Genomic DNA, 20,386 nt, shown 5'->3' on the forward strand with positions numbered 1-20,386 from the left:
CCAGCCAGGCATGGCTCAGCAGTTGAGCATCAATCTAGGATCCAGGAGATCCTGGTTCAATTCCCAGTCAGGGCACAGTCCCCATGCCTGGGTTGTGGGCTCAGTCCCCAGTCAGGGGCCTGGAGGAGGCAGCCGATCAATGACTCTCTCATCACTGATGTTTCTTTCTCTCTCCCCCTCTTTCTTCCTCTTTGAAATCAATAAAGATATATCAAAAAAAAAAAAAAAAAGATGATGCATGCAAAGCACCTGACAGAGTCTGTCCATAGTAAGCGGTCAGTATGTGACTCAAAGATTGTTTTCCTCCCTTCCCCAGCAGGGTCAGCCTACCCTTTCAGCCCTATCCTGATGTTCTCAATCACTGCTGTTTAGGCCTTCAGGGTAGCCAGAAGCCTCTGGGACAGAGAGAAGCCTTGTCTAGTCCCTCCCCCACCCCAGGGTACTGCCAGGACCCCAAGGCTAAGGGACACAGATTCTCCTCTGGTACTGCCAGGGGACGTGACAGAACAGCCCCAAGGGTTGGGCTCAATGAAAGACCTTGTTCTACTGTGGAGAAAAGGGAGAGTGGTTATGGACAAATGGAGGCTGACCCTAGGGAAATGTGTGTTCATGTGTCTGTGCAGTGGTGTGTTGGGGAGGACGGGCCTCCCATGACTGGGAAGCATCAGTGAGCACTGGAACTGGTCCAAGGAATTTGCGCAGCCTCAGGCCCCTTGGGGTGAGCCCAGCTGGGGCTGCAGATGAGGGGTGGGGATAGAACTTCTAGTTTTCTGCCCAGATCAGAAAAGTCTGGCTCAGAGTTGAGGCATAGCAGGGACCCAATGAATACCTGCACAATTGAACCCAGATGGTCCCTTGGACGGTAGTGCTGTCTATGTGTGTATAATGTGTCCTCTCTAGGGTCCCCTGACCTCAGGTTACCCTGTCTTGTGTCCTAGCAGAGTATACTGAGTAAGAGCACAAGTTCAACAGGCAAACTTGCATGGATTTGAAAAATCCAGCTCTGTCTCCATGACCTTGGTCAACATAATCATAGGCCAGTCCTTTAACCTCTCTGAGCCTTGGTCTCCTTTTCTGTACAATATGGGGTACTAAAAGCCCCTTCACCACAGGATTGTGGTAAAAGTCAATGAAATAACTGTGTACAGCATCTAACATGTGTAAAGTGCTCCATGCATTTTAACTGTTATTACTGTTCCTGGTTGAAGATCTAGAGACCATGCTGTTTTGGGGCTGAGGGGAGCAATTCATAAAGGAGGGCACATCTGAGCCTCCCCCTTAAGATTCCCAACAGGGGTGGGGAATTTCACGCAGTTATTTACCAAAATATACACAACTCTGGCATGCAATGATGAAATTCTGGAAGTGGGTGGATGGGGATGGGGCTAAGGAATGCCATGATGCCAATTGCTGCTTCTCACTAAGCTGTCAACCTGGACTCCACAGGCATGGAGAAGACGAGGTAGACTGCACATGAATGCACTTCTTGGCCAGGTGACCAGAGTTAAGTAGGTCATGACCCTGGGTCCTGGCAAATCACAGGAGCCAAATATATCTTGGAGTTTGCCATAAGAGCAAACCCATTTTTATGTGCTGGCTGTTGCAACAATTGTGGTAGCCTCAGGCACTAGTTAGAGGGGCTGGGGTTTGGCTCCAAACATGCCCTTCTCTGTCTTACTCCAACTCACACAAACATGGGGGAGGCTGGGGGCTCACATTTTTGTTTGATGAACTCTGTCAGTAGAGCTTTAAAGGGGAGGGTGGAGGCATGAGAGTTGAGCTCTAGTGACTCACTCAGCCATGGCCCCCTTCTGACCTCAGTTTCCCCACCCAGATTCAGTGAGCCAGAGAGGGAGGGGCTTAAACCTGCTGAGTATGAGGATGATGACTCAGAGGACAGGAAGAAAGAAATGCAGGAAATGTGACCCAGGAAGCTATAGGACCAGGGAAGGAAGGGAATTTCAGCTTCTCTGGCCCCACCCTTCTGGTCCAAGTAAGCAACAGGGGAAAAGAGAGACAGGATTACTGTTATAACTCCAAATAGGCAGGGAAGATAGCACTGGGAGAAGGAACAGGGATGACAAAAGGGAAACCTGGGGCCTCTCCTTGTCTGTTCAGATTCTGCTTCCCTGAAACCAATGCTGGCTGCCTGGCCTGAGGGACTTCCCACTTGCTTGAGAGGAAGCGACAGCCCAGACCAGAGCAGTCTTCCACAGCCCCAACTCCCCACAGGTCACGCAACAGTACCTTCACCACCTTTCTGGGCCCACCCAGAATCAGGGTCAGCATCAAGACAAGTGGTTCTCTGCTGAATGCACATGAGAGTCAACTAGGGAGCTTAAAAAACATCAGAATCTCTGGAATAAGACCCAGACCTCAGGTTCATTTAATAAAGAGCCTGAGTGATTCTGACATGAAGCCAGAGTTAGGATCCACACACCCAGATCAAGTCTTCTGCATTCCCCACCCTTTATGAGGAGATGATCCAAACCGAAACCTGAACCCAGAGTCTCCCTGGGAGTACTGGAAGAAGTAGCAGGGTTGGGTGGGTAAGACATGGAGCACAAACCCAGAAAATGGCAGAGGATCTGCCTCACTCTTTAGCCCTCCTGGCCTGAAGGGATCTGAAAAGTTCAAGAACTTCAGACCCTGTAGTAGGCAGGGCATTGGTGGACTGACTGAACTCAAGAATTGGTTTGTGGAGTGGGTGTGCATCTTGGTGGGGAGGAAGGACAGATTCACTGAGGGATCCATCTCATAAAATATTTAGAACTATTGCTTTAGAAGAATGTACTGGGCCTCCAAAGTAGTATGCACGGCCGTAACTCTGCCTTCTTTGGCCCATTCTTTAAGAATCCAGAAGGTACTGGGAGAGTACAGATGTGGAGCCTCGGGCCCAAGAGGGGTGGAGCTGGCCCAGGTCTCAAGAGGTTTTAGTGGCAGAGCTGGATGTGGAACTCCTGGGTGTTCTGATTCCTATTCTCATTTATCCCACACCAAATGAATCATCTAGTAGGGCTTCATTGTTCAAACTGCCTGGTCAGCAGAAGAACCTGGGTACTCATTCCCAGGCCCATCCCCCCAGGATTCTAAGTTAGTGTGTCTGGGTAAAGGGCCCAGGAATCTGAATTTTAACAGTCACATCTTCCCCCACCAGGTGGTTCTGCCAATGATACAAATTTGGGAAACACAAGGGAATGGGAAGGCCATATGAACAGAGAAGGAATAACAGAGGATGCACACAGATTCTTTCACAAGGCAGGCCCCCAAGCTTAGGAAGTAGCTCCTTCCTTCACAAATAAGGCAGGGTGGCTGTTCTATTTCAGTGTGGGAGTGAGTCAGGAGACACAGACCTCCTTAGTCTTGAAGCCCCCATATCTATCAGGAAAGAGGCATTCAAGGCCCTACAAAATTTACCTCTTAGGAAAGAGGCATCCAAGACTCTACTGAATTTCTCTCTAGTTGTGCTTTGCTCTAATCTGGCAGGCTTCCTGAACTCTGGAACATACCATGGCCTTTCCTCTTTTCTCATTCTAAATTTTCCCTACTTCTCCATTCATCTAAGTATCAGCTTGTTATATTCTCAACATCTGACATGGAACTCAGGGTAAAAACCTTGATTCATATATTCAATCATTAGTCAATGCATTCCACAGCAATTCTCAACACTATGTAGGCATTACATCCAACATACCAATGCAAACTATCTTGGATGGGCCTCGGGTTTTTTGTATAAAGGGTACCATGTCCTTCAAGGGCAATGTGGTAATAACAAATACTATAAATGCGCATAACTTCAAACTTAGCAGTCCCACAGAATTCTAGGAATTTATCCTACAGATGCTTAAAGGGTATTCATTACAGCACTGTTTATAAGAGTAATGCTGAACACAGTGTGTGGTACAGTCTACTGGTCAGCAGCAAGAACTCTAAAGTCAAATTCTAGCTCCACCTCTGATGAGTATGACTCTGGGCAAATCACTAAACCTTTCCAGATCTCAGTCTCCTCATCTGTAAAATGAGGAAATAGTGAGACCTACCTCACAGAGCTATTGGAAGGGTTAAATGAGTAATAAAGGTAATGCACTGCTTGATATACAGACAGGGTTCTATAAACATTACCTATTCTTACTACTAAGCTGCCATTAATAATAATGAGGTATACATGTATGTACTAAACATGGAATGATCTTCAAGTTATATTGTTAAGTGAAAAAAGGCAAACTGGTTAATATGCACAGTGTCCTATGTGTTAAAACAATCAAAACATTGAAAAAGCTGGAGGGTGAATATGGCTGTGTTCATACATGCACAGAATATCTCACAAAATACACACTAATTGGGAACATGGAAGTCTGGAAGGGAAAATTCACTTTTTACCTTTCATATGGTTTGATCTTACCACAAGTTTTGAAAACAAAAGCAACTACTAAAAATGCTCCAATAAATAGCAATAGCATATGGCGACTCTGATATATAGCCAAGACTGGCATCCAGAGCTCATCCAATTGTCTGCTCAAGATGGGGTGGTGGGGATATGTGACAAAGTTGTGTAAGACACTGGCCTGCCACAAAGCAACCCTCACTCTGGGTGCAGAGCCATACTACAACCATGGAACTCCTGCTCCTGGTCCCAGAGCAGAGGGAAGTCCTTCCTGCTGGGGAGGGGGAGAGGGTATCAAATGGCTGAGCTCTGAGCCTGCTGCAGCCAAGCTGGGTTATTGCTGCTCACTGTCCACCATACTGGGACTTAAGCTGGTGTGACTCCTGGCCTGAGAAACCATCTTCTCCTACAACCATGGTGCTTCTGTGACTTGTACCTAAAAACTGGGTAAAATACTGGTGACTGTGTCTAAGACAGGTAGGCTTGGGGAGATCAGGGAAGCCAGGCAGCTCTGTGGCTCCCCAAATCCCAATCCTTAGAAGCCCATGCTGATTTCTTCACCTACACAATGGGGATAATGACAGTATCTAGCTCATGGGGTTGAGGTGAGGACTAAATGAGTTACTGATAATAAAAACAGTAATTGACATTTACTGAGTGTTTACTACATGACATGCACTAGTCTCAGAGCTCACAACCACCCTAGAAGGTAAGCACAAATATCAACTTGAGTTTAAAGATGAGGAAACCAAGGCTCAGAAAGGTTAAATATAGCAAGTGACAGAACTGAGCCTTAAACCTAGACAGTCTAACTCTAGAACCACCAAGGAACACTGTTTTCGATGTTACTATACAAGTAAAGCCAGGACTTGGCGTGCTATAAAGGCTCAGTGTGATCTATTATTATGCAGAAGAAGGTGGGAAGGGTCTAGAAACATTACATGGGGTCCCTCTCTCCAGCTAGCTTTCAGGTGCACACGGCTTGACCTCTTCTCTGGCTTCCATCTCTTCCACCTGTCATCAAGGACAACTGGTCTCCATCCAGGCCTGTGGGGACCCAGAAGGCCAGAATGGCTTCAGTAGAGTCTCTTGAGATGGTTCTCTGGCCTGACTCCTGTTTATGCCCAGGGCCCTAGGGAGAGGTTCTAGAGAAATCTGGCTTATTCATCCCAATGCCAACCTCACGGGACACAGAACACCTCTCTACTGAGTGTTAAGGAAACTCAACACTCAAAATTCTCAAAGCTGTTTATGCTGTAAGTCCAACTTATCTCTCAGGGATTAAGGACAGTATAAGACGACTTGTAAATTTGGAAGAGTTCTAAAATCCTTCCTAGCTCTGATGTCCTGGAGCTTGAAAAATGAATTAATGCTCTCCTTCAATCCCCCTTTCATAGGTAATGACTTTAGTCTGTTCCTTTCAGCCTCCCAGACAAGCCATCCTACGTGATCCTTCCTTTGCTATGGGCAGTTTCCAGTTTGCACTTCCCTCCTGCAGGAGTCCCCATTCCATGCCTGAGGATAGTTAGCAACAAAGCCCCAGGAAAGCCATGATGATAACTTGGGAGGTTAGGGACTCCCCACCCACCAAGTCTAGAATGCACATTTCTTAGCACCATTGTTGGGTAGGCCTCCTCAGCCATCTGACATCTATTCCTGTTCCAGCTCTCCCTCCTGCTCCCATCTCTGGGGGTGGAGACTCACCAGCACTGTTGGCCTCCGACTCCAGCAGGTGGATGTCATTGCAGTCCGCCAAGGAGTGCTCTAGGCAGAGCTGCAGGAAGCGGGCCTGGGTGCGAGTGACCCGCTTCAGAAGTGACAGCAGGGCCACTGTCTGCTCACACTCATTCCAGCCCTTGAACCAGCCAGCGAGGATGCCCACCTGGTCTCGGAACATCATGGTGCCAGGCCTGGGGCCAGGGTGGGGGGGACGGCGGTGGCGAGGGCCAGCGCCGTCACATGGTCTCGGCTCTGGGCTCCTGTTACCTCTTCCCTGAAGGCCAGGGCTTGAGGACGTTCCCTGGCGTGGTGGCAATAGGTGGTGGGGGGAAGAGGAAACCTGCTCACATCGGGGGAGGTCTTGGTCCAGCCACACCTCTCCAGGCTCCTGGAAAAGGAAGCAAGGGGGTTAGATAGAATGAAGGGGCTGGAACTGACCTGGTGCTGAGGGGGTAAGGAGGCTTCATGCCTTCCTCTTTCAGGGTATCCACTCTGTGGAGCTCCTGAAAGTGAAGCCAATACCAGATACTAAATAAACTTTCCTTCCAATCTCCAGATCTAGAGAAAAGGCTTTATTGGGACTCAAGATACCTACCCTAGTCTAAGGAAAAGATGCTATCCCTCAGGCCTGGCTGTCATAGGACCAAAGGATGTGGATTTAAAGCAGAGAGTGAGTTGGTAAATTTCCCCGAAGTGGGAAATAGGAGAGGATGCACATTATAGGAAAAGATCTGAATTAATGGAGACCTGGCCCCAAGCGACTTGACTAAGCAGGCATATGACCCCAAGCACATGCCCTGACCTTGTTGGTCTCTGGCAACCTCCTCCGAGAACTGGACAAAGTGAGTGCTCACCTGCTAAAAGGACCATATGAATTCTTTATATTATTTCAAGTTAAGACCCACAAAACTAGGATGTGGGGAGGTGGTGAGGTAGTGACCCCAGTGGAAATTTCAGGTATGTGGATAGATACCTGATCAGTAATCATCTGGGTGCCTAAGGGTAAGGGAGTGGACAGAGGCCTTTTCAGAGATCTTAAACAGGCTGGGGGGATTTCGCCTCCTCCAATCTAGCTCTCTCACTCTAGAAAAGGTGAAGCTCTGGTGTCTAAGATCCCATCTATCTCTACTCTGAGGTGAATCGCTCCCAGCCCTCTTCTTTGTTCCCCTTAAGACTAATCTTGACCCAAGTCCTCTGGGTTGGCAAGTCCCTTTGGCTCCCAGAGATCCGACGTTGTCATCTAGACACCTAAAAGAGGATGTCAACCTGAGGACAAGGGGGACACATCAAAAGTAAAAAACTGCCAAGCAAGAAAGTGTCCAAATTCCTCTTAGGAAGGAACTGCAGAGGAGCTGTGTCAACTGGGCAGACAACAGGCCTATTCTTCAGGTGACTGGTTTCTGGATATTACTCTGAAACCTTTTTTTAAGTGTCTCCAGCTCCAGGTCCCCACTCACACTTCCTGTCTTTCTTGCAACCAGTGCCTTGGCTCCATCCCCAAACCACATTTGGCTCCATTCTCGTCTGGCTGCCAAGGGGACTGAGAGTTCCATACAAAGATCCACTGAACCTGCTGTGCTCAGGTCTTAGGGAGCTATTGCCATCTCCTTGAACTTCCATGTTCCTGTTGAGGAGGGCTGTGAAGTGCACCTGACAATGGCTGTGACTAACCTCACCAATCCTCTGTGCGACAACTGAAGAGAGCAAACTGGTCTGGCTATCAATCCCTTTGGATATAAGAAACAAGTGTGGAGGAAAATGAAACTGTGCTCCAAGTTAAATAGGTCTCCAGAAATCTTTTTAAAAGGGAAATCGAATGTTGCCTCCCTGGCTTAAAATTCTCCAGTGACTTCCGACTGCACTTAAATAAAATCTACACTAAACCTGAACTTATCTTGTCCTACAGGACCCAGCAGGATTCCTGTGGTCTCTCCAACTTCATCTTGTACCAAATTCTTTCCTGTTTACTGGAATCCTCTTCCCCTAGACCTATCTATGGCTGGCTCCTATTTGTGACTTAGGTCGCAGCTCGATGTCACTTCCTCAGAGATCTTCCCTGACAATCTAAGGAGTCTAGCTCTCACTCTATTATGTTAACAGAATTTCATTTCTATATAATTCAGCACCTTCAAATACTTTGTTTTTCTCTTCCCACCAAAATACAAGCTATACCATCATCACTCAGAACCCAGAACAATGACTGGCACATAGAAGGTGCTACTATATATGTTCGCGAATGAATGAATAAAAAACGTGAGTATAGAAGACACACTTGGGATTTCTACAGTCCTGGGGGAGTAGATAGAAGGAATGGCCCATAGGATGGTAAAGGGATTTGAAAATCATGAGAAAAATTTGAAGGCATTGAGGAAATTTCTCCTGATAAAGAGAAGACTCAGGAGCAACTATATAACTGACTTCAAACATCTGAAAGGGTAGTACAGAGAAGAGGAATTAGATTGATTGATTTACTCCAGAGAAGAACCTAGGTAGACATTTCTAAGTGAGAGGCAACACGGGATACAGGAAATGTTGAAAGTCAAGAAAATTCAGTTCTAGTCTTGCCCTAGCCACAGATTCGCTCTGATTTTTTAGCTTGTCTGCTTCTCTTCTCTAGAATGTGTGAAATAAGCTAGACTGGATCACACATGACAAATGGGTTTTATTTCTCAGGCTAACTCAAGTAGTGGCTGCCTGAAGCACTGTGGTGAGAAGGATCCTGAAGCAATGAAGCAATGGAGAATGATTAATAAATTGGGGCACACCTCAAAGAATGGGATATTATGTAGCTATTAAAAACATGCTTGATCCTGATAGCAGAATACCAAAAAATCGTTATCTCTATATAGTGTTTGTTCTGTACTTACTGGAGGGATGTCCATAAGCTGCACAGTACAAATGTGATGTCATTTTGTAAAAAGAAAAAAAACACCATATACAAAAACCATTATATATCTTATATCTGAATATATGTACACATATGTATATGTGTGTATACAGAAATGTATAAAGGATAGACCCTAAGGCTCTTCAACTGGTTACATTGGAAAGGAGAAATTATTAACATTCTCAACATAACTTTTTACTATTTCACTAGTTACAAGTGAACATTACTTCTGTAAATTTTAGAGGAATTTGATTTTTAAAAGTTTTAAGGGTACATTCTACTTTGTGGCTCAGTAAGGAAGAGTACTGTGATTGATTATCAATGTTTGCCCTGGATGCAGAATGGATGAGTGGTAGCTCACGAGCTGGAAAAAATCAGTTTCCCTTTCCTGCTCCAGCATTTTGTGGCTTTTAGTCCCAACGAGACAGCAGCTGCCTCAATATAAGGAAACATTTTAAAATAATGTTATCTGTCCAAGAATGGAACTGGCTGCCACGTGAGGAGGTAATAAGCTCTCGGGCTGCTGGAAGTGGTCAAGCGGAGGCTGAATGAACATCCCTTGGGAGTGGGAGGGATTCCTTCACTGGGTGGCAACTTGTAAGATAGAAGGACATGTTACTATTTCAGAAGGAACATTTGTGACCGGAGGTTTGATATGCCAACAACATTTACTGCAAAGACCAAACTACAAACAGATCAAAGTTGTGCACATTCTTTTCCACAAACTCTTTTGTTGGGTTACTTTTCCTAAGCAACAGCACTGTGTCCCCCAAATAAACTGTTGACTGAACATTAATCCAGTTTCTTTCCCCAAGTCAAACACTAGAAGCAAAGCCTTGGGACAGAGAGGGGTCTCAAACATGATGCTTTACAAGGCCAGGTTTAAACAGCAGGCTGGTGAACTCTACGGTGAGCTGAAAAGCACATATCATGTCTAAAGGGAGAAGTCACAATTTAGCTCTAATTAACTGGTGCCATGGGGAAATGTGGGTCTAGTATTGTTAGGTCTTACTTTTTTTTTTTTTTAAAGGGAAGCCAAAAACCTGGAATTTTGAATAAAATTCCCCTATTTTTAAATGTTGGAAATTAACTCATATTAAAATAGCAACCATATAGAACAAACACAGACTGTGGCCTGTGGTCCTTTGATTAAATGGACACACACAGGGAAAGTCTGATAACCATCCCTCCCTCGGGCCTCTCTGGTTCACACCTTCAAGCCACCCCGCTGTTCAGGAAACATAACTGATGGAGAGGATCTAGTGTCCAAGAATGGGTCGGACAGTTCTCAATAAACACTGGAGCTTTAGGTTAACAGTCAGTTTTAAGAATATACTGCTGCCTGGCAGGGCGTGATTCAGCAGTTGAGCATCGACCTAGGATCCAGGAGATTGTGGTTCAATTCCAGGTTAGGGGGCATGCCCGGGTTGCAGGCTTGATCCCCAGTTGGGGGCGTGCAGGAGGCAGCCGATCAGTGATGACTCTCTCATCACTGATGTTCCTCTCTCTCCCCCCCTCCCCTCCTCTCTCTGAAATCAATAAAGATAAAAAAAGAAATGTACTGTTAAAACAATAAATAGCCTGGCCTGTGTGGCTAAGTGGTTGAGTGTCAAACTATGAACCGGGAGGTCATGGTTAGATTCCCAGTCAGGACACATGACTGGGCTGTGGGCTCGTTCCCCAGGAGGGGACGTGCAGGAGGCATTGATGTTTCTGTATCTCTTCCTCCCTTCCTCTCTCTGAAATCAATAAAAACGTATTTAAAAAATAAATAAATAGATATCAGCCCTAAAGGAAGGGTTCCTATGTTCTGGACAGAAAGTGCTGGGTGTTTGGTCTGGATGACGACTGGAAAGGACTGGATGGCTTCTTCAGTGAAAGGGTCAGTTACCCCATATCCTAGGTGCTTGGCAGCAGTGAGAAAGGAAGATCTAGCTGGTGAGGTGGGCTGGGAAAGAGGCATCAGCACTGACTATTCCAAGGCATCTTACTGAGATGGATTTTGGTGGATTTGTTTGCCAAATATCCATTCCTGTCTTCTAGTACCAGCCCCATAATTTCCCTTTGGAGAATTAACTGTCTTTTTTGGATCCAGGAGTAGACATGGAGTAAAGTCTGGACAAGGATTCTCCCTGAACTTTTGCTGGAACTCCTGGGGAAAACAAGTTTTCAGTTAAGGTTGCTCAGATTACACAACATCTCCTGATGTTACTGGTTGCCACCTTCTGCTACCTCACAGTGAGAGCCTACCTTAGAATGAAGCCAACAAAGATGAAGGCAGAGTCAAGAAATTAGGGGAGAAAAAGGGAGACCTGTTCACATTTGAAGACCTGGACACAGCAGGCCTAAAGCCCCACAACCCCACATTTTTCAGTTACACGGATCAAAAAATTTCTTTTTGGCTGAGGCCAGTTTGAGTTGGGTTTCTATCACTCAAAGCTGAAAAAGTCTTGACTGCTCCCATACCGAACAATTCATCACTGCTCTGGTCTCTGTCTTCATGTCACCAAAAATGACTCCCTGCCTTTAAGGAAAGACATGAGAGTAAAACAACTATAGCAGAGTCTCTCAAAAAGCCCAACATTGCTGCCATATTTGGTCTCTAAGGAACCAAGTAACTTCTTGGGAAGCACCTACCAACCCTGGAGAGTTGGAAACAGAGCCAGAAACTGGCTAAAGGTTCCAGGAAAAAGTGCCCACTAGGGCTCCTTCCTTGGTCCCAAAGAGTGAGAAGTGGCCCACAGACAGGCACCTCTGGAAGTCATCTCTCCACATTCAGAGCAGCACTGTGGAGTCTGTCAGACCAGGATGAAACCTGGGCTCTCCTGCTGATACTTACTTGCTGTTGACCTTTGACAAGTAACTCAGTTTCTTCCTCAGTGAAGATTGTTGTAAGAATGAAATGAAACAATGTATATAAAAGTACCTAGCACTATGCTTAGCATATCTTCATACACTATACATCAAGTATCAGGTCCCAGACTTTGTGCTAACAGCTTTCCATGGAAGAGCTCATCTGATCCAGAACTATATATATTCTATATCTATCTGATATATATGTATATAATGTCCACATTTACAGATGGAAAAACTGATGCACAGGTTAAGTCACTTATCCAACACTGCACACAGCTAAGCTGAGATTTTCAAGGCCAGACAGCCTGGCTTTGGAACTCTTGGCTGTTCCTGAGAATTATGCTAGTCTCCTGTAAGTTCCTTTCCACTGCCTAGAAAAGTTGGGCTGAAGGGTACACCATTTCATGTCAATATCTCTGGATAAATAAGAGGCTCCTAGTAGCCTTCCTACCCATTCCTAGCCCTTCTACAGCACCCACCTGGGCCTTTGAGTAACTTGCACTTCATGAACAACGTAATAGGCTAGTTACCTAAGGTTAACTCACTATCCTGACCTGAAAACAGGAAAACGCCAGAAGCCGAAGGAGCCCAACTTCTCCCTTATAAAAACAACCAGGATTTTCAGAAACTCCTGAAATACGTACAAAAAACGTGTATACTATTGCCTCAGCTAAGAATGAGGCTTTTGTGTGAATGGTCCTGAGGAAGGGTGGAAGGGAGAGATGAGAAGCCACGCAGGGCCTTTGGAAGATAACACAGCCTGGGAAACCCTTAGAGAAGCCGGTGTCCCACCCCAACCCCTGCCTCTCCCCAGTGTATTTCTGTCTCTTTTACTCCTCCCACACCTAAATCTACCCCCCCTTCCCTCTAAAATTCTATCTCTGACTTTCTTTTCCTTCTCCATACGTGTATCCTCTCACGTGGGAATGTAATTAACTCCTGTAGACTGAACTATCACCCCTATGTGGAAAACTCAGTATATCCTGAGTCATCTTTGATTCCTTCCTCTTCCATAAGATCGTCATCATGATTTGATTATTATTTAAACAGAGGCACTTTATTTATTGATTTTAGAGAGAGAGAGAGAAACATCGGTTTGTTCTTCTACTTACTATGCATTCATTGGTTAAATCCTGTATGTGCCCTGACCGGTGATCAAACCCGCAACCTTGGTGTTTTGGGACAATGCTCTAACCAACTGAGCTACCCGGACAGGGCAATAATTCTTTTTTCTTAATGTCAGTTAAACATGCCCTCCTTCCTTCCTCCCTCCCCCCCCAAACTCAAGTGGCTCTAGGACCAGACTGCCTGGGTTGGAAATAAAACCCTACCACTTACCATCTTCCTTAATTTGGGCAAATAAATTCACCTTGCTGTACCTGTTTTCTCATATGTAAAATGTACTTAATAATAGTAACTATTCTCATAGAGTTGTGAGGCGTACTCTCATAGAGTTATCATCATGCTGGATTCCTCTTTCTCTAATGCCTCACCAAGACCTGTTTTCTCTATACCCAAAATATATCTGCTTCTCTTCATTTTTACTACCATCACTATATTCAAGTCACCATTCTTTCTCATCTAGACAAATGTACTGCCTCCTGCCTCCATTTTTGCTCGTTTTCCTTGCAGAAATCAGTGAACTTTCTATAAAGAAAAAAATCAGATCATGTCACTGTCTTGCTTTAAAAATCTCCTAATAGCTTCCCAATCCTCTTACTTGGCCTCTGCCAACCTCTTCAACCCTCCTCCTCCTTTTGCCTCACTTATGCTCCAGCCACACTTATCTCCTTGTTATTCCTTGACCACATCTCAAGGCTTCTGTACTTGCTGACCCCTCTACCTGAAATGCTCTTCCCCAGATAATCACATGGCTGGTTCCTTCTCATCAGATCTGGGTTTCTGTGTGCCCCAAACTTCTTCATCTCCCCAGTAGGAAGAAGTTTTTGGTCTGACATCATCATCAAAAGGTATTTCTTCAAAGGCCACATCTCTTCCAAAAATGCGTAGACTGTAAGACCCACAAGGGAAGGGAATACTGTGGCTGTATTCTTCACTGCTACATTTTTAATTTCTAGCATAGCACCTGGAACAGATCCTCTATAAATACCCATGAAAATTTTCCCAGCCTTGCAGCAATTCTTTCCCCACATGTAACAATGCTTGGGTTAGGATGCCCCACTACCAGATCGTCCACAACTGGTGCTTTCTCATCTTTCAGGCTATCAGGCTCAACTGTCAACTCCTCAAAGAGGCCAATTTTGACCATCTTGTATACAGTGGCAATCCTCACCCTCTCTTTCACAGTAATGTTTTAATTCCTTCACAGCACATATCACTATCTGATTTCTTTTATTTGTTTATATTCTCTCCCCTATCAGAATATAAGATCCAGCCCGGCCGGGCATGGTTCATCGGTTGAGCATCAACCTAGGATCCAGGAGATCGGGGTTCGATTCCCGGTCAGGGCACATGCCCGGGTTGCGGGCTAGGCAGCCAATCAATGACTCTCTCATCATTGATGTTTCTATCTCTCTCCTCCTCCTTTCCTCTCTCTGAAATCAATAAAGATATGTTAAAAAAAAAAAAAATTAAGATCCATGAGATCCAAGACTTTGACATTTTCATTCACTGCTATAACTCCAGTACCTAGAAAAGTATCTCCATAAATTGTTTAATTACTAGAGACATTTGACTTGCATAATCTATACACTGCTGTTCTGTGACTTGCCCTCAACCAGACTCTATTCAACAAATTTACCCAAAACAAATAAAACTCAACTCACTACTTAACTCTCTTCCAAAGTTGTGGGCCCTGGAAACCCAAAGCTGTTGTAGGGAACTGAACACCAGTAATCCTGGATTCCTCTGCCTCGAGGCTACCACTAAACCAAGCCAGTCATTTCATCTCGTTGCTGTCTTTCCCAGTGAGATCCCAAAGGAAAGTCTCGTTGGGTCAGACTGGCCATAAACTCTCTCTGGATCCAAACAAACATAGACTGGGGCTAGGGGAACAGTGAGGAGGGGGATTATCATCAATGCCCAGAAAGGTCATGGAATGGAATCAGTCTTATCTGGCTCAGCAAGCGAAAGAGTTCCAGGGTAAAGAGCCCAAAACATGTCTCTAAGGATCTGTCATCATCTCACATTTATTCAGAGAAGGAACTTTTCAAACTAAGGGTTCCCAGGAAAGAGTTCTCTTTCTACTGAGACTGCTAAAGATGTAGGATTTAAGCCTTGGGTTGCTGAGGGCCATCTTTTTCACCATAAATCTGTTGAAACTAAAGCCAAGTCAGTGGAGAAGTGGGGAGAGATTACTGGATTGTTTAAACTCCTGGATGCAGCTAGTTCTGAAGCCATCCTATCTCTGGACTTTTTGGTAACATGAATCAATTAATTCTCTTTTTGACTAAACTAGTTTGAGCTAAGATTTTGCCACTTATGTCTTTAGAGTCCTGGCTGATATTTTTGTTTGTTTTGTTTTTCCTTTTTGTCTTTTTTGCTAACACTGAGAGCTTATGTGCAGGGCATTGTTCTAAATACTTTATATGTATTAACCTACTTAATGCTTATAATAATTCTATGAAGTAGGATATCATTACCTTTTTTTTTTTTAAATCTTCACCCAAGGATATTTTTCCATTTTTTCCATTGCTTTTCAGAGAGAGCGGAAGGAAGAGCGAGACAGAAACACTGATGTGAGAGAGACACATCAACTGGTTGCCTCCCGCATGCACCCCAATCAGGGCCGGGGATGGAGCGTGCAACAAAGGTATGTGACCTTGAACAGGAATCGAACCTGCGACCCTTCAGTCCAAGGGCCAATGCTCTAACCACTGAGCCAAAATGACTAGGGCATTACCTTCATTTTTTAACTGTAAAAACTGAGGACCAGGGAAATAAAGTAACTTGTCCTAGGTCACAAAACTGGTAAGTGATGATATGGGATGCAAATCCTGCCCGGCTCCAAAGTCTGCATACTTAACCGCTACACTACAGTGCCCCACTACTCTCAACCCTATCAGAATAGAAAATCCAACTCCTTGACTCCAGACACTATGATTTTAGGACATACAGGGGCCAGAGAGCTTCTATTTGTGCCACTTGTTCTCAATTTCATTCTTTATAAAATGAGGATAATTGTAGTTTACCTACCTCATAGGTCCTGTGAATATGAGATGAGACAATACATGTAAAACACTTAAACAGTGACTGGCAGATAATAACTCAATAAACAGTAATTATTAATATTACTTTTTGGGTCACTAAAGTGCAGCTGGCAAATACAACGCAGATGTAAGAAATCTCTTTTCTTTCATCTCTGTCCTTTAGGGGAAGAGAAGAGATGTCATGGGTGAGAGATGAGGACACTTTCTTGTCTTTGACCCATTGCATAAGCTGTTTCCTCTCTCAGGAAGGCTAGTCATCATTGTCCCAACTCCTATGAACATCACCCAGCCCAAATATCACCTTCTCTATGAAGTATTTCCAGATAAAGTGCTCCTTCTCTCACTGCTGAATTTCACTTGATCTTAGCCAAAAGGTAGAGAAGCAATCTCTCACTGTTGAATTTCCACAACATATAATTTGTACCTCATGTTCTGCCCTGTGTACCTGCCCAACCTCTTTAGTGTACTGGGAGCTCCCTGAAGGCAGGCCCCAATGTTTACCCTGTGATCTCTGTTTCCTTTTCTTGACCCTAGAGAGAAACAGAATCCCTTAGAGAAAGTTGAGAGCCCTGTGGAGGGCTGAGGAGCCAAGCAGGATGGGGTGAAGTAGGTCACCAGGAACAGGACTTGGGGTAGCTTGGAATCAGGAGGAAGCACAAAGAGAAGTCCCACAGACAGGAGCAGTTGAGGCAGACAGCCTCTCCTTAGGGGAGACGCAAAAGGGGCTAGGTGGAGAGAAGAGAGGAGGGAAGAGGGGAGGAGGGTGCAGGAAGGTATAATGAATCTGAATGAGGAGTGATATCTGAGAAACTCAGAGATTTCTAGCCATGCTCTAATGATTCCCAATCACTTACAGAGGGCAGATCCTACACTGTGGGATTCAGAGAGGAACAAGACATATCCCCAGTATTTTCCAAACCCCCAGTCCTGTGAGGGTGAGTGAGTGTGAGTGAAGGGCTGAGTGAGTGTACAAGGAAGAAGGTGAGTGATGCTCTAAGAAGCACAATGAAGGGCTCTGGGCAGTAAGACACAGAGAATGAAGACTTGAAGGTGCCTTAAGGGGAGGGTGTCTATGTGGAGGACAGATGAGTATATGAGAAGAGATGGACATGTGTGTTTGAGTAGATAGCAATTTGAAGCAGAAACACCAAAGACTGCGGAGGGGTGGAGGGGAAGCCAGGAGGAGAAAGTGCTAAGGAAGATCTGAAAGGGAACCATTTAAAAGTAGAATCTGAAGTAATTGCTCAGAAGGTGGAGAAGCTAGAAGCCTTTTGAGGAGAGTAAGGGTCTTTCTGGAGGGTGGGTACTTCACATAGGGTACTCCCAGGAAAATGGGAGTAGGCAGTAGGGCACAGAGGCATACACTGAGGCATCTTCTAGGGGCTTTCTGTGGGGAAAGGGAAATCCTTCTAGAAGGCAGTGGTTGTCAAACTTGAGCATGCATCAGAATCACCAGGAGGGTTCCTAAAAACAGGCTGCTGGGCCTGACTCCCAGGTTTCCTGATTCAGTAGGTCTGGAATAAGACCCAAGAATTTGCATTTCTAACAAGTTCCCAGGTAATGCAGATGCTACTGGTCAAAGGACCACACTCTGAGGCCCCCTACCATAGGGAAAGAGATTCTTTAGCGAGGAGGTCCTCAAAGGGGAAAGGAAGGTGAAGGCTTCTCAAAGAAAAATAGACATAGTCCTCAAGTAGTCTCTAGGGATGGTGTTAGGGTCTCTCGACCTTTGAAGGGAGGAAGGAGTCTATGAGGGTGGAACCTAAGAAAAAGAGTCTCAGAGAAGATGTCTGAGGACTGGGATTTCAAGGGCTGAGTGTCTTTTGAGAAACTTTTTATTGAAAGGGGACATGGAACCTCTTGGGAGGGTTGTCTGGAGGATGTTGGGGCCTATGAAGGGATTATGGGGGAAAGAGGCTCAGGTCTGCAAAGGACCTCTAAGTTGATTTCAGAAGAAAGAAAATGGAGATGGTGTAAACATGGGTTCTAACAGAGGTGAATCTGATACGGTCCTGAATAAGGTTTCTTGGGGGTGTCAGAAGGAGAATCTGAGGGAGAGTTCTGAGGAAATCTCATGAAGTGCTGGAGGGCTGGGTTGTTGATAAAGTGCAATTTTGGAGAAAATTCTCTAAAGGGTCTCTGGGGAGGTGTGGTCTTCTGAAAGAGATTTTAGATGTACTAGGCAAGATGACAGAGATCTTTTTAGGAACAACTCAGAGAGCTCAGATAAGGCAAAACCTCTGAGTAAAGTCCTCAAAAGGGTATATGGGGAAGGTGGGTCCTCTGAGGGGAATGTCGGAATGTCAGAGAAGAGGGTTTTTCAGAAAGAATTCTGGGACTTCCTAAGAGCAGGAGCTCAGAGTGTTATTTTGAAGGAAGACTGACAGTGAGGGGTTCTAGAGGATTTGAGCGAAACTGTAAGGGAGAATTCAGGGAGAAAAACCTCTAAGAAAAGTCTTAGAGGCAGGAGATCTCTCAAGGGGCTCTGGGGGGTGTTTGAAAGGTCAATGGGAGGGATTTCAAGGGCACATCTCAGGAGAGCTCAAGGGGTTTTCAGGGGTCTCTGAGAAGATGTGAGATCTTGGAAAACTGTACCTCAGAGGGGTCCTGAAGAGGGTCTTAGGGTTTACAGTGGTTTTGAGGATGTGAGAAAGTTCACCTAAAAGTAGGTCTAGGAGGGGGGGCGGTTATAGAGAGAAAATACAAAGGAAATTTTTGCAATTCAGAAGCAATTTTTGGAATATTTGGTGTGGGTTACTGGGAAAGATTTGGGAGACACAAAAGAGGTTTTGGAAGAAGTTTTTGGAACGTGGAAGAAGGGTTCTTTCTCCATAGGTTTCAGAGACTCTCTGAGGAAGCTTTTCAGAGCACATCTGGGTCATTCAAAAGGATTTGGGGGGCTGGAGTTCTGAGACTTGGGGCTCTGAGTGGAAAATCTCACAGGCCATTTCTGGGATGGAGGTAGGTGGGAGGGAAAATTCCTGGGATGTGACAGGGAAGTCTGGGGAGACTGTGAGGCTCTGTGAAGTCGGTCTCTGGGGAAGATTTCGGGGATGTCCGGGTCTGGAGGGGATCTGAAGGAGACTCTGAAAGGAGGTTTTTAGGGTTTTGCAGGGAGAAGACATCTGACACATATTGCCGGAATATCCGAGGAGTGGCCTCGGGGAATATTTCTGGAAAGAGGAGGAGAATGGGGATTTGGGGCCAGAGCAGGGTTCTCTGAGGCCGATTTCCAAGACCTAGGGCAGTCTTTGGCGAAGCCTGTGGGAATGGAAGGGGTGGGCTCCCGGGAAGACCTGGGACCGTCGGAGGGGGGCTGGGATGGGAGTGTCAGGGGGTCTCTGAGGTCGCCGGGGACCGCCCTCCAAGGTGTCTGAGGTAGACGTGCGCGGTCGATCTGAGGATGTGAGGGGGCTCTCTCTGGGAGGAAAGCTTCCGAGGCGGCCTGTGAGAGCTATTCGGAGGGTGGGGTGGGGGCTCCTCTCGGGGGTCAGGACCCTTCAGGCCCGCGCTCCGCGCCCGCCGCCACCCGCGGCTCGGGGTCCCTGAGGGGGCGGGGCCGCCCGCGCGGCCTGGGACGCCCTGAGGTGAGCCCCGCGCGCCCCGACCCGCCGCTGCCCCGGGGCCGCCCGACCCTGCCCGCGACTCACCGCCTCGGCCGCCGCCGCCGCCGCCGCCGCTCGGGCCTCCTCAGGCCACCGCCACCGCCGTCGCCCCCTCTCCAGCCCGCGAGCTCCCCTCCCTCCTCCCGCACCGACCACCGCCGCCGCCACCACCGCCGCCGTCGCGCTGCGTCACCGCGCCGTGCGTCACCGCCCCTGGCCCCGCCCCGGCGGAACAGCCGCGCGCCGGCATTAGCAGATGCCGCGGTGACGAGCCGCGCACCCGCCAACGGGCGGCGAGGGCAGTGAGAAGGGCGGGCGGCGAGCGCGGAGGAAGGCTGGGTCCTGGCGGCGAGGGGAGCGACGGGGGCTGGACGAGGCCCCGGAGGCCCGCCCCTTGCTCCGTGGGATTGGTCGCTTGGGGGGCTGACGGTCAGGCGGCCCGACGGGCGGGGAAGGGGCGGGGCGCGCGCGGCGTTGCCACGGGCAACGAGCCCGGCTGAGCCCGGCATTGGGCCTCCCGGCCCGCAGGGGGCAGTCCCGTGCAGGTCTACCTAAGCCGCCTCGCACTAAGTCACAATTCCTGATTTTGGCGTCCAAGGCTCGCTCCCGGCCCGTCTGCACGCCTGGCCTAAGGCCTTGGCCCAGCCGTGCTCCCCACCTTCCAGGTTGGCGGTCGGACTTCTGGAGGCTCCGCTTTCTCTGCACACCCCTCTCTGACGATGCATGTAAAGCGCTGGGCACAAAGGAAGCCGTCAATAAAAGGGAG

At 46.9% G+C, this 20,386-nt stretch overlaps 1 protein-coding gene across 4 annotated transcripts in view; it reads right to left on the bottom strand.

Moving 5' to 3' along the window:
* Positions 1-20,383, bottom strand: part of SAMD4B (sterile alpha motif domain containing 4B) — a 36,788-nt gene extending 16,405 nt beyond the window's left edge. Inside the window, exons 1-2 of one of the 4 annotated variants that reach the window (XM_081119338.1) lie at positions 20,279-20,383; positions 6,089-6,491 (exon numbers count right to left, since the gene is read on the bottom strand). In XM_081119338.1, coding sequence (XP_080975464.1) covers positions 6,089-6,284 — 196 coding nt within the window. In that variant the 5' untranslated portion in view covers positions 6,285-6,491; positions 20,279-20,383. Of the gene's footprint in view, positions 1-6,088; positions 6,492-10,881; positions 10,900-19,661; positions 19,789-20,278 lie in introns of those variants that run through there. The other 3 variants (XM_081119336.1, XM_081119337.1, XM_081119339.1) reach the window with 3 other exon arrangements.
* Positions 20,384-20,386: the final 3 nt, after the last annotated feature.

Source organism: Miniopterus schreibersii (assembly GCF_964146895.1).
Source record: "Miniopterus schreibersii genome assembly, chromosome: 18".
Taxonomy (NCBI): Eukaryota; Metazoa; Chordata; class Mammalia; order Chiroptera; family Miniopteridae; genus Miniopterus; species Miniopterus schreibersii.